At 36.9% G+C, this 18,610-nt stretch overlaps 1 protein-coding gene across 1 annotated transcript; it reads left to right on the forward strand.

Annotated features, from left to right (window-relative positions):
- The first annotated feature begins 4,083 nt into the window (after window positions 1-4,083).
- On the forward strand, window positions 4,084-18,603 carry LOC138310810 (adhesion G protein-coupled receptor L1-like). Its single transcript, XM_069252134.1, has 5 exons — window positions 4,084-4,300; window positions 12,746-13,030; window positions 14,729-14,788; window positions 16,816-17,079; window positions 18,270-18,603. The coding sequence occupies exons 1-5, from the start codon at window positions 4,222-4,224 to the stop codon at window positions 18,305-18,307; spliced, it is 726 nt and encodes a 241-aa protein (XP_069108235.1). The 5' UTR covers window positions 4,084-4,221; the 3' UTR covers window positions 18,308-18,603.
- Window positions 18,604-18,610: the final 7 nt, after the last annotated feature.

The following is an 18,610-nucleotide window of genomic DNA, read 5'->3' on the forward strand; positions in this document are numbered from 1 at the left end:
TCAAAGCTACGAGGGGCATGATATATAACATTATTATAAATAAATATTTATTCTCACCTGAACATATCAGAAGCAACAGAACAAGAACCCCCGTCCTCACATTGGGAAGTGGCCATTTTCCTTATCATTAACGCCAGCCTCACGGCAATGTGTTAAATGTCGTGTCCCAGACCACCAAACCCTTTGTTTTAAGGAGAAATGGCCTTATAACATGTGCCTAGTAAGTATAATAATAAAAATTGTGGTCGATACAAAGTAATTTACAAAACAAAGGCTTGATAGCTTTTTTCGGAGTAAAGTTTCTATAAGAAGCCATCCATTGAATCATTCATTATTTAGGTTTTGAAATAAATGCAAAATTAATGACACCTAAACTAGGGATGTGATAGTTGTTTACAAGTAAACAATGCACTAAAGGACGTAGCTTTAATGAGACCATTAAAGCAAAGAGAATGGTCCTGAATTGACTATATGAGGAAACGGCCCAACAGGTAGGGCGCTAGAATAATATATGCTGCCCATATTTATCTATTATGGCCTGGTTCCCCAAAGGATGTTACTGGTCAAATTAGGTTACAATCTGCGTAGAACTCCATGAATAGTATCGATTCAAATTATTTACCTCTATTTCCACTATTGGGCCCGGCTCCTCCTACCCCCGGGTGGTTCAGAGCCAAAATTTATACAAACTCTGTTCCCCTTCCCCCAAGGATGTTTCTGTCTAAATAAGGTTATAATCCATGCTTAACTTTATGACTAGTAGGGATTTAAAGATTTACCTCTATTTCCCCTATTGGGCCAAACCCGTCCTGCGCCTAGGGGGTCCGAGCCAAAATTTATACAAACTTTATTCCCTTTCCCCAAAGGATGTTACTGGTCAAATTTGGTTACAATCTGTGTACAACTCGATGACTAGTATCGATTTAAAGGATTTTCATCTATTCCCCTATTGGGCCCCGCCCCTCCTGCCACCGGGGGTTCAGATTAGAATTTATAAAACTTTGTTCCCTTTAGCCCAAGGATATTTCTGGCCAAATTTGGTTACAATCCATGTGGAACTCTATGACAAGTAGTGATTTAAAGGATTTACCTGTATTTCCCTTATTAGGCCTCGTCCCTTCTGCCCCTGGGGGTTAGAGTCAAAATTTATACAAGCTCTGTTCCACTTTCCTCAACGATGCTTCTGGCTAAATTTTATTACAATCCATGCAGAACTTTAGGACAAGTAGCGTTTTAAAGGAAATGATGACCGACGGACAGACAGACGCTGCGCCATGACTAAAGCTAAAAACAATTCTTTGTCTGATAATTAAACATTGTAAGATTGACTGATATAATGTACTATTAAACATTGCAAAACATTGGTTGATATAATGTACTATTTAACATTGTGAAACTATGTTCTATTTAATATCGGAAAACATTGGTTGATATGATGTCCTATTAAACATTGTAAAACATCGGCTGATTTAATGTACTATTTAACATTGTAAAACAATGTACTATTAAACATTGTAAAACACATGATTGATAATAATTCTCGATTTTTTATTTTTTCTCAAAATGCCTTCAAAGCTACGAGGGGCATGATATATAATATTATTATAAATAAACATGTATTCTCACCTGAACATATCAGAAGCAACAGAACAAGAACACCATCCTCTCGTTGGAAACTGGCCATTTTCCTTATCATTAACGCCAGCCTCACGGCAATGTGTTAAATGTCGGGTCCCAGACCACCAAACTCTTTGTTTTAAGGAGAAATGGTCTTATAACATGTGCCTAGTAAATATGATAAAAATTGTGGTCGATACAAAGTAATTTACAAAACAAAGGCTTGATAGCTTTTTTCGGAGTAAAGTTTCTATAAGAAGTCATCCATTGAATCATTCATTATTTAGGTTTTAAAATAAATGCAAAATTAATGACACCTAAACAAAGGATGTGATAGTTGTTTACAAGTAAACAATGCACTAAAGGACGTAGCTTTAATGAGACCATTAAAGCAAAGAGAATGGTCCTGAACTGACTATATGAGGAAACGGCCCAACAGGTAGGGCGCTAGAATAATACATGCTGCCCATATTTATCTATTATGGCCTGGTTGAGAGGGCACTATTGCCTCATAGTATTGACGAGGGATGGAATAGTGCCCGAGCCGAAGGCGAGGGCACTATCCCATCACGAGACAATACTATGAGGAAATCTGTAATTCTATAAAATGGGATTAAGCTTCAACAAGATTTAAAAGTAGATCAATATAGAACATAAGTAACTGTCTTTTTTTAGAAATGCAACATTTGCTTCCATCCCCGCACACAACAGCCTGTCCGCTATCTTGACGTCTTGGGCGAAGCGCAACGTTATAATGACGTCATGTAATGGTGACGTAGAATACATTCACGTTCAATTTCGCGCCAATACGATAGTGCTCCGGTTTCCCGGGCACTATTGCAAATAGTAGCCATGTGTGTAGCCAATAAGAAACCAGTATTATGTAACGTGATGTACTAATGCACGATAAAAAAATCATACTTCAGGATCCTATCATTTTTCTTCTTCCTAACTGACATTTTAATAACTCCCTCATGACACCGATTCACATTTAGGAAATAACTCGCCCCTCTGAGGAAGATACTTTGTTCTCTCCCCTGACCGAGACACGCCATAGTTTCTGCAACTACGTATTCAGCATACAGGGAGAGGAACGACTGGTGTGACGTTGGCCATATAAAGTGACCGGATGGGTGTCTCTGACGGCGACGGCATGCTGCAGTACGATAGCACTTTGATATGGACGAGACTTTCCGCTATTACAAGATGCCACAACACGAATAAACCGCAGTCTTCAACACATTATGGTTTTGGATATTAGTTCTTATTAATAGCCGGGGTCATGTTAGGACGTGTCAAGTTTATTGGTGGGGGAAACACGGAATGATCGGACCAGTACCTGGCAACTGCCCCACAAGAGATTCGAACTCATGACCCAGAGGTGGAGGGCATGTGGTAATATGTCGAGACATCTTAACCACTCGGCCACCGCGGCCACTCCTTCCACAATATACAGACATTCACTTAAACATATCGCATACTGGGGAGGTAAAACTTAAATGTACAATTTTTTGCATAGTTTGCCAAAATTAATTGTTTTTTATTTTGTTAGTTTAATGTACTATTAACAGTCAGGGTCCTGTAAGGACGTACCAATTTGTTGGTGGAGTACCCGGAGAAAAACCACCGAACACATGGGATTATAACCCACACCCAGAGGTGGAGGGCTTGTAGTAATATGTCGGGACGTCTTAACTCGGCCACCGCGGCCTCTCCTCCTCCCCCCAACCCCCCCAAAAAAAAAAAAACCCAACATTTTTTTTAAAAAACAACACAACATAAACGAGTCAACAGTAATATCTAATGTTAGGACGGATACATAGACACGTTATATCAACTAAGTTATGTTCAAGTACACATAAAAAGTGATGTATAGGCATACACAAAATCACTAGTTTTAACAAGGTCATCTACGTCAAATGTAAAATATATTAGCCTTTGTTTGAAATAGTAATATACTGTATGTCTAAATATCACTTCTTAGATGGACAAAGAAGTGATCATAAAGCATACCGAATATCACTAGTTTGAACATGGTCGAAACCTTAAATGGTCCTAGATATTAACAGAACATAAACAAGGGACCCAGGGGGCCTGTATCGCTAACCTGCTTTGTAATGCCAGGTAATGCCCAAAGCTGTCAGAGCCAAAATTTATACAAACTCTGTTCCCCTACCCCAAGGATATTTCTGACCAAATTTGATTACAATCCGTGTAGAGTTCTATTACTAATAGTGATTTAAAGGAAATGTTGACAGACGGACGCCGCGCCATGTGATAAGCTCCCCGGAACTTCGGGACAGGTGAGATAACAAACTAATCAACCCCATATTTAAGGTAGGATTAGTAAAGTTCTCTCAGCTAGTACTGTACCGGCCAACAATCAAGTGTTTTTATTCATCTATTATGTTTGCTGTTTATCTGTAAATTATTAATAAACAAACGTATTTGGTATTTTTATTCAGCAATTCGAATGTTCATTGGCTAATACAGCCATCCAATCAACATCTAAATATTGCGAACGACATTGAAAAAACCATTGGCATATAGAGGATTAAACAGACAGTGTCATGAGATGATTGCACATTTCTATCAGAGGATTGGATGAACACAGATATGATGACAACTTCGATGGTATCATTGGTACTTCGTGGTAGTCTGTTCCTAATCGCTCTGTGCAGGGGTAAGTCAAATTTTTCGTCATTGAATAGGTAAGGCATTGCTATAGCTAAAACACCATGTATGACTGTATATTATAAGTTATACTGAAATTTATAATTATTATAAGATTTTATATCATAATACGTGGCAGAGACAAAACGGACTTTGATTCAGTTTTCTCAGCCACATATTGGGCAGTTTTCCGCTTCTTTCCATAACATGTTTAAGAGACCCTGCAGTCTAAGAGAACATTAAAATTTGCTCATATAATGGAAACATCCAGTTTTATTGGAAATTAGATCAGTTGGTTTTACTGCAATATGCCAGAACATTCGCTGTACCCCTAACGCGGTAAAACAGTTATATTTCCCCCAACAACAACAGGATTACCCCGTCAGGTATGGAAAATAATAGAATCGTTCCCTACCTTGAGGGTAGGACAGAGAAATATCTTCGCAAGGAGGAGATTTACGACTAACCCGAAGCTTGCCGAGTGTTAGAGATTCGTAGTTTTTCGGTCAACTGAGACGAAGTCTCAATCGACCTATTTTAATCGCCTTTTGTCCGTCGTCGTACGTCGTGTGTCCACAAACAAGCATATTCAATTAAATTTTGCTTAAACCTTCTAAGGCATAAATCAAAATTGTGAACTATATGGTCCCCATACCACAGGGAAGGGGAGGGCTATGGGAGAGGCCATTGCAGAGATGTAAAATTGACTTAAAATTTCAAAAACCTTCTTCTCCACTCACAGACGTGGTAGCATAAAATATTCTTCATAGATAGAAAGTTCTAAACGTCCTTTTCAAAGATTGTGAATTATATGACTCTGGGGTCTCTCGTTTCTCGTTTGGGAAGGGGGTGAATTTACTATAGTTTATATAGGGAAAACACGTTTGTGAACATTATTTGGTCATTTTTCACATGAAATCAGTCAAAGGTTGTCAGAACTATCAGTATGTCTATTGAATCCTATTAACAAATTTTCCATGACTAACCTCCAGAGGCCTTAGGGGCGGAGTCAAATATGCTAAAACTTAAAAAAATTCTTTTGGAATTCTGGAAATGGTAGAATCAAATACTTTTCATAAATGGAAAGGTCTTAAGGTCCTTTACAATAATTGGAAATTATATGACCCTTGAGTCTCACCTGGTGAGGGGGTCAAGTTTACTATATTTTATATAGGGAAATACATTTATGAGCATTTTCTGCTCAATTTTCATAGGAAAAAATAGTATCCGCCTGGGGAGGGGGTCAAGTTTACTTTGTTTGTTTGTTTGTTTGATTTAATTAACGTCCTATTAACAGCTAGGGTCATGTAAGGACGGCCTCCCATGTAGCGTGTGTGAAGTGCGTGTTTTGGGAGACTGCGGACTGTTCGTGATGTGTCTTCTTGTATAGTGGAACTGTTGTCCTTTTTATAGTGCTATTTCACTGGAGCATGCCGCCGAAGACACAAAGCATCACATCCCACCCGGTCACATTATACTGACAACGGGCGCACTAGTCGTCCCACTCCCTGTTTGCTGAGCGCTAAGCGGGAACAGAAACTACCACTATTATAGACTTTGGTGTGTCTCGGCCAGGGGACTGAACCCAGAGCCTTCCCCACAGGGGCGAACACTTAACCAAAGGCCAAAAGTGAGGCGGTGCTTAGGGAGGCATTAGGAAACACAAAGTCAATTAGGAAGAAGAGAAAAGATAAGATCCTAAATTTAGTTACCTTTTACGATCATGCAATAGGGGCAGCAGGTACAATTCCAATCTGATTAAAATATACGTCCTTATTATCACTACGTTTGGTAAGAGGATCTGACAACATCCCATTAGGGGTCACGTCCAGATGACCTTTGGAAATGGCCAATCAAATTGACACTGCCAGAATCTTGACTTTGGACGAAATAGTATGAAAAAGCTGTCCGAATTATTCTGGTGTACGTAGTCATTGTCCAAAGAGCACAATAATACTAAATTTATATGTATGCTGGGACGAAATGACGTTATCAACTGACGTAACAATGTGTAGAATATGTATGTGATCTGAAGTACACGTGGTAGAAAGGTCATTTGGACTTGACCCTTTATGGGATGTTCTCAGATCCTCTATTTAACGGAGTGGTTATAAGAATCTGTATTTTAATAAGATTGGTGCAATTATAATACCCTACCTGCATGGCTCGAAGAGACAGTATTAAAAGCTTCCTTCCGGGGAGATCAACATCTTTTGTTTTGGTTAAATGGGCAGAAGCTCTAGATAAAGGTCAAAACATAGATTGTGTAAGCATATATTTGTTTGTTTGATTGATTATTTTACGTCCTTTTAACAGCCAGGTTCATGTAAATACGGCCTCCCATGTATGCAGTACTATAAATAACCTTTCGATACAGTTCCGCATAATCAACTTATCAGTAAGTTACATTCATATAACATAACTACTTGGATAACAACGTTTCTAAAAGGTCAGAAACTTAAATTACCTGGGCCCGGCACATAAAACTATTCTCAGACAGATATTTTGCTCAAGTATATATTTTTACATAAACTTGGGTAAAAGAACTGTCTGAGGAAGTTTTATATGCTGGGCCCATTTCTTTGCGTGAACTAAGAATGTAACATCTGGAGTCCCTCAAAAAACGTAGATAGGGTTAGGTTATACCCTTGGACTGAATACAATGAATTGTCGTCCTGCTAGCAATATGCATAATCCATAAATCTGTTGATTGTATGACATACGCATATCATGGTTACATCACGTTGTATTACATGATCCCACGCACAAATACAAAGTCAGGTTGATAATTTATGCATGTTTAAGGAAGAGAACCAATATGTCAATATGCTGATTCCCATGGTACAAGTCCCGTTTTGCAAACTCTTTTTAATACTTAGACTGGTCGACGACGTACAGTGCTGTACATCGGTATTTCATTGTGTATTATATAATTCATCAATACATTTGATATATATCTTTTTTTTTAACTATGCAATAATGGGACAATGAATTTTCGTATTTTTTTTCTCTATTTGAAGGCAATCACTTCACCATATCCAGCTAATCGCATTCACTTAATTTATATAAGGATTGATGTGGATGCATTTTTTATGTTATGGACACATAACACAAAAATCTGAGTGTACTACAAATAAACCTTGAAGATACTGTAGGTGGTATAGGGTATGTTGATCTACTGCCTTTCCTGTCCACCCGAATATTTTTTCTTGTTTTTGTTTGGATACGTTGAGAAATTCATGATTGACAAAGCCAGTACTCCTGTAAACATATGATGTCAGAGGTATTGCAGGTATACGCAGTCAACATAATTTTAAAAGTTTTTGCAGTTTTACGTTGTAATTTGTACACGAGTACGCGGGGTTATATGAAAGTATGTTGGTAGCCTCAGGTTCGGGCAGATCGCCAAAAAAACTAAAAATGCAAGGAGTTGGTGTTCGGTTCTGACATAAGGAATCAATGGTCTTTAGATGGCGAAGACTTGCCTTTTAGTTGTAGTATCCAGGACCCTAGTATTAGGGTATCAGTCAGATGTATCTCAAAGGGATAATTATCATTGTGTTACTTGTGCTAGGTACGCTGCATTCTGTATGAAGAGCATTTATATGTAACATTTCATCGGATTCTAGATCCAGTATCAATTCTCACTGTGCATACACTGGTGACCGTAATATATATTACGGTCATCAAATATGGCATCCTCGATACTCCAGGGGTTCCGATCACTTACGATCTTTACATCCCTGGATTATTTCATAGTAAAAAAATGAAAGCAGCCCAGAGGAAACAATCTGAACCAATCACAAGCCAGCATAATTCAGTGGGGACAACCTACGTTACCGGAAGTGATATCGGGCACACAAAAACAATGAAAAACGCCCGCTTCAAGATGAAAATCGGCTGAAATTATGACATAAAAGCAATGCATCTTCTAAACCTATCGGGCGTCAAAGACAGTGTATTGTTAGAGACTCTGTGAAATTATTAGATATCGTCAAACTAGCTCAGATTATGCAAACACCTCGGCACAATATTTTTCGACAGCAGGGATATCGGTCACATTTTATTCACTAAAACGTGATAAATTGCAAAAAATAAATTTTGCTGCCACAAAACTGTCCCGTTTACTAATATGTAATATATGACTGGAAGAAAATATTTCATTCATTATATCTGCTAGTGGAGAATCATATACGGTGCTTAATTAGAAATTATGAAAGTGATATCGGTCACACTTAGAACTTTAGGGGTAACGGTCACATCTTTTTTTTCTTTTTTTTTTTTTAACTTTACTGTTTTTTACTGAAATAAAATACCTTATATTTCAAGTAGTAGCTATCGTTCATTTTATCCGCTACAAAAGTGACATACCTGTATAACCTAGTTGGTGTTTTGTTGTTTTTAAAAAGGGTGTCGTTCACAGGGTAACGGTCACATCCAAAGATTTTGAAATGGTTTATTGCAGCGTTGTTTTCCCTAACTAATCATTCAGGTAAAGAGGAAATACTACCGAGATACATGATACATCATTAACTATTATCGTAACTATTTTTTTGCTGAATACATTGGTTATTCGAACTGTGCATATTGTTTCGTTTTTGTCTTTACATGTATTTGTACACACCCTTTGTTCTTGCATTAACTTTGCGTGGAATGTTTGCTGAAGCAAAGTAGGACTGAGGCAACCCTTACCAAGCAGACAAATTACATCTCCATGAAGTACCATTGTACTACATTTTTGTATTTTGAAGTACGTTTCTGTGTTAAAGTAACTATAAATTAAAAACTTCGCATTGACAATGTACAAGAAACTACATAAAACTTAAAGATGTAAAGGCATCCGATGTAAACAAAAGGAAAAGCACACTACATAAATACGTGAATACATGATACACAGGATCACTGAGGGTTTTTATCTGATAGCGTTAGTACAGTTCTACATGTCAGTTCACTAATAATTTCTCCACAGATTTAACACACAATAACGATTGAAAATGTACTTAGAATATAACTTAATAACAATAGCACAAATGATCATATGCAAACAAATTATAAAAGCAAATCAGTTGACAAGAACGGTCAAAATAACATGTTGGCCCAATATCTTTAGCGCTTCATGTTGAATTAACAGATGTCCAGTTGGCATTCATACTCCCCTAATTGTCAAATGAATGCAATTTAATGAATATATTTTCATTTGATAACACTTATATGATAATTGTATCTATAAAGAAAAATCAATTCGTCAAGGACGAAACAGCCATTTTCTGTGATCGATGGCACAAAAATTATGACATCGCATGAAAATAAGCGGATAGCAGATTATGCACCCCTGAATGTCAAATGCGAATGGTAAGTATACATATGAGGGGTGCAGTGAAAAAGTAAATATATGTATATGAATGCTATGAAGTACCGTGGTAGTCAAATATTTTCAAGATAGCCAAATATTCATTATTTTGTAATCTTATCTGTCTCAAAAATGAGCAGTAATAAATACAATCCTATGTTAAAAATGATTATCAAAATGTCTATATCGAACAAGATATTTGATAATTGTATGTCTAAACGAACTTCAAGTTGTCGACTACCGCGTTTTCCAATTGGTGCATTATGCACAACAAGAGTAAAGAGAGCGATACATGTAGTACTTATAAAATTCCAGAAAGGTTCATTAAGTATTAAGCTCACATTTTGAATTTGAACCATAGCAACAAGTCCATCTATTAGAATCAAGAAAGATTACTTTCTAAACATAAAATTTAAAAAAAGATCCTTAATACTCTCTGGCAAATACATGTAACGGTATCGAAATAAATCGATTTTGGATTGATTCCGAAATATATTATACATAACTTGATCTACATATGAAACCCCTCCAGTATTTTCAGAGAAATAACAGAAATAAAAGACGGACGGATGACGAACAATGAGGGGAAGGCTATTTTTATAGCTCGCTAACCATTTGCTGATGGTGGGTTTAAAAGATCAATTCAATAAAAGTATTTTGACGGGGTATCCATTGTTGCGTGAATGCGTAAATAACGACTACATGTACAATGCTGTAATATTCAGTTTTCGCAACTTTGGATGTGACCGTTACCCCTAAAGGTCTAAGTGTGACCGATATCACTTTCATAATTTCTAATTAAGCACCGTCTATGTTTCTCCACTAGCAGATATAATGAATGAAATAGTTTCTTTCAATAGTCATATATTACATATTAGTAAACGGGACGGTTTTGTGACAGCAAAATTTATTTATTTACAACTTTTAACGTTTTATTGAATAAAATGTGACCGATATCCCTGCTGTCGAAAAATATTGTGTTGAGGTGTTTGCATTATCTGAGCTAGTTTGGCGATATTTAATAGCTTCATAGATCTCTAACAATACACTGTCTTTGACGCACGATAGGTTTAGAAGATGCATTGCTTTTATGTCATAATTTCAGCCGATTTTCATCTTTAAGCGGGCGTTTTTTCATTGTTTTGTGTGCCCGATATAACTTGCGGTGACGTAGGTTGTCCCCATTGATAATTCCATTTGAAGACTAAACAGAGAGCGACGCCAAACTTTAAAGTTACACAGCCCACCACAGCGTACCGTTATACGGCTCTTTTGATGTGCATCAAAGGACTAAATTACCTTTTCTGTTCTGTTGCCTCCAGTTTTACTATGAGATAGTCCAGGGGTGTAGAGATCGTATGTGATCGGAACCCCTGGAGTATCGAGGATGCAACGAAATGTTTACACATTTAAATCGCAAAAAATAAATATTTGTTATTATATCCACTTTCACAGTATTACATAGCCACGAGTGTGCGATTTACCTATACATATATCAGTTTCCGCTTTTGTTACATGTACAAGGACCATAGCGCGAGTCGCATATTAACCTCAAACGAAACTATGACGTTACAAGAGTGTTATTGCACATGTTTCGACAAGGTCCTATAACATTAATGCAAGGGCCAGCAAAGGAAAAATTAAAGTATTTGTTACAAAAATTATGAAATATTACGGTCATCCTTTCGATCATTAGCTCTCAATATTACGGTCATCATGTTTTGATATAACGGTCATCTCGGAGATATTTTTGGGGGTCAATTGCGTTGAAAGTATACACTTTCAGTGTAAACCGATATGATTTTCAGATGCAGCAGGTTAAACTCTTCCTTCGAAGAGCAATGGAAAACTTTATCGTCATCGCAAACCATCAAAATCAGCCACTTACCGATTTCGCTGGCATCCATCTGTGATGACCATAATATACATTACGGTCATCAGTGTGTGCACAGTGAATTCTCTGAGTTTAGCGAAAAACAATTGGTAGTAGTATGTGTATATGCTTAAACGTAATTTATCACGAATATCAATAAATGACATTAAATTTACTAGTAAATTGTAATCTATAAGCATTTGATACATTTTGATGTGAGTGTACATTATGACGTTTTCATAAATCATTTGGTGACTAGTTCGCTTTAATTTTAATAAATAATAAATATTGTGAATTATGAAATAGGTAAGCTTGTAAGTTTATACATTAAATCATTTGATAGAATTTGGTGATATATTGATTTGGCTTTTAGACAGTTATTGGGTTGCATTAGCCATCAAGACGTCATACATCTGTAGCTTTTGTCATCTGATTAAACAGGAGAATTTAATCGCTGAAATATTTTCTTAACATCAAAGCTGAACTGTTCTCTCACGTTAGAAAGATTAAACATGGAGCAAACGCAGTGTTTGATCAGCCTATTATTAGGAAGCTTCTTTAGGATATATCATATTTATTATTAAAGCTGACAATGCAAGTTTAAAAGCATGCATTTAAAATTAAAAAAAAAATATGTAAGGATTTTTTTTTCGAAAATTGTTTCTGAGACATCCCCTTGTTATGACAGTGTCGTATCCTAGGAAGTGGCAGCCATTTTTATATTTGCTCTGCTTAGTTACCGTCACTGACCAACCCCCTATATAAAGCACGGTACTAGACACACGCACGTCATTCTAAACTGTTGTCTCAGATACACATGCCCCGATATTGCAAATAAGAATGTAAAATTGAAAATAAACACTGCACTCACCTGACAAAGTTTCATTGAAGTATTACATGAATGTCCAATACGAGCTAATGAAACACTTTAATATGTACACTAGATTTTACACGTATATCGACACGTGTCTCTCCTTGATAGTTGTCGTTCGTTCGGCTGTCCTCGACAGGAAAATGTCTCATAAACGATTCTTGAAATACAGGTATCTTTATTTTTTTTCAAAACCATTTTAATAATTTTTTAACTTGCATTATCAGGTTTAACATAATAGTCTTTGCGCATAACAGTTGGTATCTTTTTCCATTAATTCAATTTACATTCATATTGTCAATAAAGCTTCAATTAATTTACTGGTGTAATTAAATATACCGCCGATTATATCTCATTTCAGGACTTGAGGTCTTATATGTCTGTGAGAATACAGTAAGGATATTACGTTGTAAGACAGGAATACTAATACACGGTGCTAGATACGGCCGATTTGATCGGGTTACGTGTCCCCACACTCAAATGGAGAGCATTGGATGTGGCACAGATGTAAAGGAACAAATCCGCTCAATATGTGACGCGCAAACAACATGTCTAATATCGGCTTCCAATAATTTATTCGTCGATCCCTGTCCGGAGAAATATAGCTACCTGGAGGTCAACTTCACCTGTGTTGAACATCCGTATGGTAAGTTGTTGTACTAAAAATCGGAAATGATAACTTTGAAAGAAAGAGTATTTATCGATGGTCATAAGGACTGACCGATATCTGTTTTCAGTATATTGTGACCTTCATGTCGGGACATCTTAACCACTCGGCCACCGCGACCCCTAGATTAGAGAGTGGATCAGAATTGCATTTGATTTTCAAATAAAATATGTTTAAACTAAGAAGAATACCAACACCACCAAGGCTACAATCTTAATTTTGACCAATCAGAGCCCTTTATTTTGTTATCATGACAAAAAAGTATTTCAAATTGTAACTATCGTGTTTGGCATTCCTCGTAGCCCAAATGTAAGAATTTTCACTCATATCTAAAATTATCTAAATATCAACCAATAAGAGTCATGCATTTTGTTACCATGGAAACCAAATATTCAAAAAAATCGAAAGTGTTATTATTCCAATATTATACCAATTTAAACTTAAATCTGACAATATCTAAATTTAACAAATCAGAGGCCTCCATTTTGTTACCATGGCAACAATCTTTTAGAAAGTGATACCATGATACCATGATATCACTTCAATCTGATATTATCTAAATTGCAGCCAGTTATAGGCCTCCATTTTGTTACCATGGCAACGAATATTTTTGAAACTGTTACGATTATATTTAGCACCCAAAATTATTACTTTACGCTTATTGTCACTAAATTGGACTGTGAAATTTTAAACTGGAGATGTTTAGCTAGGTATATTGACAAAACAGAATTCTACTGCTACCTGCACTCGCTATAAATAAATCAACCAAAACCAGTTTTCCCGGATTTTTATCTTAAAGCTAATTTATACATATAAAGAAAATGTCTCGAGAGTATTTTAATGCAGGGCAAAAATTGTGGACACCCTTTTAAATAGGGTGAAATGAGATGTCAAAGAGCAATATTTCGTTTTCCTTTTTCCAAAAAGTGTCATTTTTTGTGTAAATAATTATTTAAAAAATTAAATTTTCCATTCAAAATCTAAAAAAATGACTGACTTAGATATAAAGTACACGATCAAATCAATTATTTAACAAAGTATGACATTTTGACATATTTATGAAGGTAGTTTTATTTTTAACATTAGCTTGAACACCATCTTCTGTAACGCAATTTAAGAGGAGTTGTTTTCAGGCCTAAAATATTTAATTTGTTTGATTAGTTTAACGTCCTATTAACAGCCAGGGTCATTCTAAAATATTTAAATATTTGCAAGACGTTACCGGTAACTTTATGACTGCAGAAATATCATCGTCAGGAATGCATCTAACTGTAAAGTTTAATCACAATTTCATTAATTAATTTCAAAATGCGTATTTTTCAAGATCACATTTCCCCTTTTATTCAAACCATGGAATGTCTTGCAGTTAAAGTGAAAGCATATCTTACAAGTTATATTAAAACTGTTTTTAAAGAATGTCAGAAAATGGTAAAAAAACTGATCAATATAAAATCCCGCATCCTCGGTTATCTTATTTTGATCAGAATTACTATATTTCTCATATTTAAAAACGATAATAGAAAATAAAATAATATGACATAAACTATCTGAGAATTATCGTAGAAATGTTGAGTGACGTGCGCAAAAAGTTTAGAGATCCCGAAGTCGTACCACGGGAGCTAACTCTCATTGGCAGTTGTATGTAGAACTAATAGCCATATACACCTATGTTTCCAGACTCAACGTCATCCACCTTCCAGATCCCAGAGTCTACAGCCCACGTTACAACAGAGACAGGTATACAATTCGGTGGGGGAGGGAATAGGGACGTAAATGAAAATAAACTTTCTTATCGCAGCGTAATATATTCATCCAGGTTATTAAAGACATTTTTAGAAGCAGATGCAATTTTATCTATTCTTTTTTATACCGAAAAGCACAAAGATAAGATGTCCGAGGTTACAAAATGAAACCCTAAAGGCGGAGAGGGTTTTCTTTTAGCCGACCAAGGAAACAACGAAAACTATTTGATCCTGTGACGGGGGCGGTCATGGTATTCCTTATACAAATCCTCATATAAGGAAACAGTTTTATAATATAAGTAAGGGAAGAGTGACACAAAAGAGTCAACGTAGAATGAATAGGATTAACAAGGATGGGATTACATACAGATTTGTTCAGTATATAGAGCTCATGGTAATGGTATAACTTGTCATGTTGATAGGATAACGTTTTCACCAGTTTTATAACAGGTTAAGGCAGCTTCTTGTACCGACAGTAACTCTTCTTCTGTTTTTAAGAAAAGCCAAATTGTCAAACAAGTTAAAGGGGGTCAGCAGGATAGAGCTTATCTTAGGTAACCTTCCCAGATCAAATTTCAGATGAGAACGAGTAGGAAAGAAAAATGTCTTAGTCGCGATGAGTTGTACAGTACATTAGAACTAGCGTATCAGCAATAGCTCCTGATCATAGCTATGTATGTTTGGAATCAAAGAGTTGTATTACTAGATGAATTTAATTTCTTTATTTCTGCTTTTTTAAAAGCCCAACTTTTTACGTCCACGAAAAACGTTACCTCGAGTATACCCGTGGGTGTCATAAGAGGGAGATAACTCGTCCGAGCATATGGTGTTTGTAATTACCTCTCTGTATGTGATTTTTTTAGATAGGAGATGGTATTTGTATGAAGAAAAAGAAAATAATGATAAAAGTAAGATGCATGGTGTGAATGCAGGCGTTTTGTTTTCATTCTCACAACCGGCTGCCAATCGTATATCCGACACCTGTAAGGAATTGGTTCTGTCCCCTAGCCTAGATACACCATAGTCCACACAACAGATAGATTCTGCTACTACTTAGCCATAGCTAAATGGTGATTGTGAACATTTCTATCAGAATATTTGTTTGTTTGTTTGTTTGATTAATTAACATTAATTAACGTCCTATTAACAGCTATGGTCATGTAAGGACGGCCTCCCATGTATGCAGTGCTTGTGTGTATGTTGTGCGGGGTGCGTGTTTTGGGAGACTGCGGTATATTCGTGTTATGTCTTCTTGTATAGTGGAACTGTTGCCCTTTTTATAGTGCTATATCACTGAAACATGCCGCCGAAGACACCAAGCAACACACCCCACCCGGTCACATTATACTGACAACGGGCGAACCAGTCGTCCCACTCCCGTTATGCTGAGCGCTAAGCAGGAGCAGAAACTACCACTTTTATAGACTTTGGTGTGTCTCGGCCAGGGGACAGAACCCAGAGCCTTCCTCACAGGGGCGAGCGCTCAACTAAACGCCAAATGTGAGGTGGTGTCAAGGGAGACGTTAGGAAGAATAAAGTAATTTAGGAAGAAAGAAAAGATAAGATCCTAAATTTAGTCGCCTCTTACGATCATGCAATAGGGGCAGCAGGTAAAATTCTAACGCCCTACCTGCAGGGCCATATCAGAATATAGATTGGCATACTGAAGAATATAGATTGGCATACTGAAGTTCATTATTTTGTAGGTGACTTATAATGACCAGATATTATATTTAATTATCTATAATAAGAATAATCTCTTCCGTTTACGCGGTATATGTTGGTTCCATTCCTTTTTTTGAGTGTACTTGATGGATAGATAAAAAAGAGAAAGGTTCCACGAAGATAAAGAGTCGCAGCATGAACATACTGCAGCGCTCCAAAACACGCATGTATTTCACCCACGTAACACACCGCCTACATGGGAGGCCGTACTTAAATGACCGTGACTGTTAATAGGATAGTAATTAATCAACCTGCCATCGATGGACGTAATTTGAAGGTTATCAATGTTATGTTTAGGTTCAGTGGACACAACTACCAACTTCGAGTACAGAGAGGTCAAAAATACCCTAGAACAGAACCATGCTGAGTCACTGTTGATGACGTCAACTGTCCATTCTCAAACGGAATGCGCTATCGAGTGCAGTGCGACCTTATGTATATCTTTCTCGTACAACTCCCTCACACGGGAGTGTAGGTTGTATGGAACCGAGATTTGTTACCGTGACGACGGTGTGACGTCATCTGACGTCAAAGTCTTCACCAAAATCATACAACCTGATAGTAAGTAAATATTTTTAAGTCTAGTAACGGTGACAAAGTGATGAGGTTCTGCTATTTGTGAACAGTTGGTGTGATTTCAAATTGTATGTCTCTAAGTGTGCATGTTAGGGTCTGTTTCGATCACCTAGAACACACAAGACTGTTGGTGGGGTCACGGAGACATCACCCTAGTCAATGCCATGTAACGTCATGATGTGGTCATCAATTACTGTGATTTCCAATTGACCTTTATATATGGCAAATCCAATTTGCTGCCTGGCCAGAGCAGTGGAATGTCAGATACCTCACACTCCTTAGATTACTTATCTATATCGGTCAGTGAACTTTTGTCTTATAGTATTCGCAAGGGATGAAATAGTGCCCCAGCCGAAGGCGATATCAATATCCCATCACGAGACACCTACATATAGCAACGCTTTCTTCATTCTTCTATGTTGTTACCCGACTCTTACCCAAATATTCTTTCGACGAAAGTCTTTCCCGCCAGAAGTTACGGTTCAGGTAAAAACAAAACGGTTGTTTCATGCCATAACAGTCAAAATTTTTTCCTTGGTGTTGTGACCAACCATATAAACTATTTATTTGGTTGGTCCCAAGACATCGGGAAGAGGGTTTGCACTGTATATAACCCCTTCCCCCGCGCCACTGAGCCGTATCACCTCACCTAAAATCGTCACTATTGACGGATGGTGATAAACCAAAGAAGAAGACTATTGACTGATTAGTCATGGAGCAACTCAGTATATTGTCATATAATAAGTACAACATATAAATTGCCGCAGAAATCTGTGTTTTTAAATGACATTCAGTGTTAGGATGATTGAAAGTAGATCAATATAGAACTATTAAACTGTCTTCTATAGGAAAGCAACATTTTACCATCCCCGCACACCACAATCTGTCCGTCATATTGGTTGAAGCGTAACATTATAATGACGTCATGCAAAAGTGATATATTCACGTTCTACATCTCGCGCCACTTCAATAGTACCTTCAATTAGTACCCACGTGTATAGCCAATTAGAATCCAGTATTACTTGACGTAACGTACCAATGCCCCAGAGTATTGTTGTGGGATAGGATAGTGTCCATCACGATAATTAGATTTAGTTTCCTTGTTGTTCTTGTGATGAATTTGTACAGATACATTTTGCCTTTGTTGTTGTAGATTTGTCCCTTCTATTTAACAGGTGGTACCTTGATCAACTACAACGGAACTCACTGCTAGGCACATTAAACCTGGTGGTAGGGTGACTGTCTAGACTGCATCCTGAAATAACTATCAAAGGAGTAAGATGATGCCTTGATCAACTACAACGGAACTCTCTGCTGGGGCACATTAGACCTGGTGGTAGGGTGAATGTCTGGACTGCAACCTTATCGGCATCACAAAAATGTATACAAGGAATAAGATTCCATGGAACTTTTCTGTCAGACAAAGCTGTATAGCAGTTTGAAAATTTAAAAGATTTTTTCAAAGCATGTAACATTTGAAGACCTAATAAAGATATAAGCAAACAATTACATTGTG

This window comes from Argopecten irradians, chromosome 16, assembly GCF_041381155.1.
Source record: "Argopecten irradians isolate NY chromosome 16, Ai_NY, whole genome shotgun sequence".
Taxonomy (NCBI): domain Eukaryota; kingdom Metazoa; phylum Mollusca; class Bivalvia; order Pectinida; family Pectinidae; genus Argopecten; species Argopecten irradians.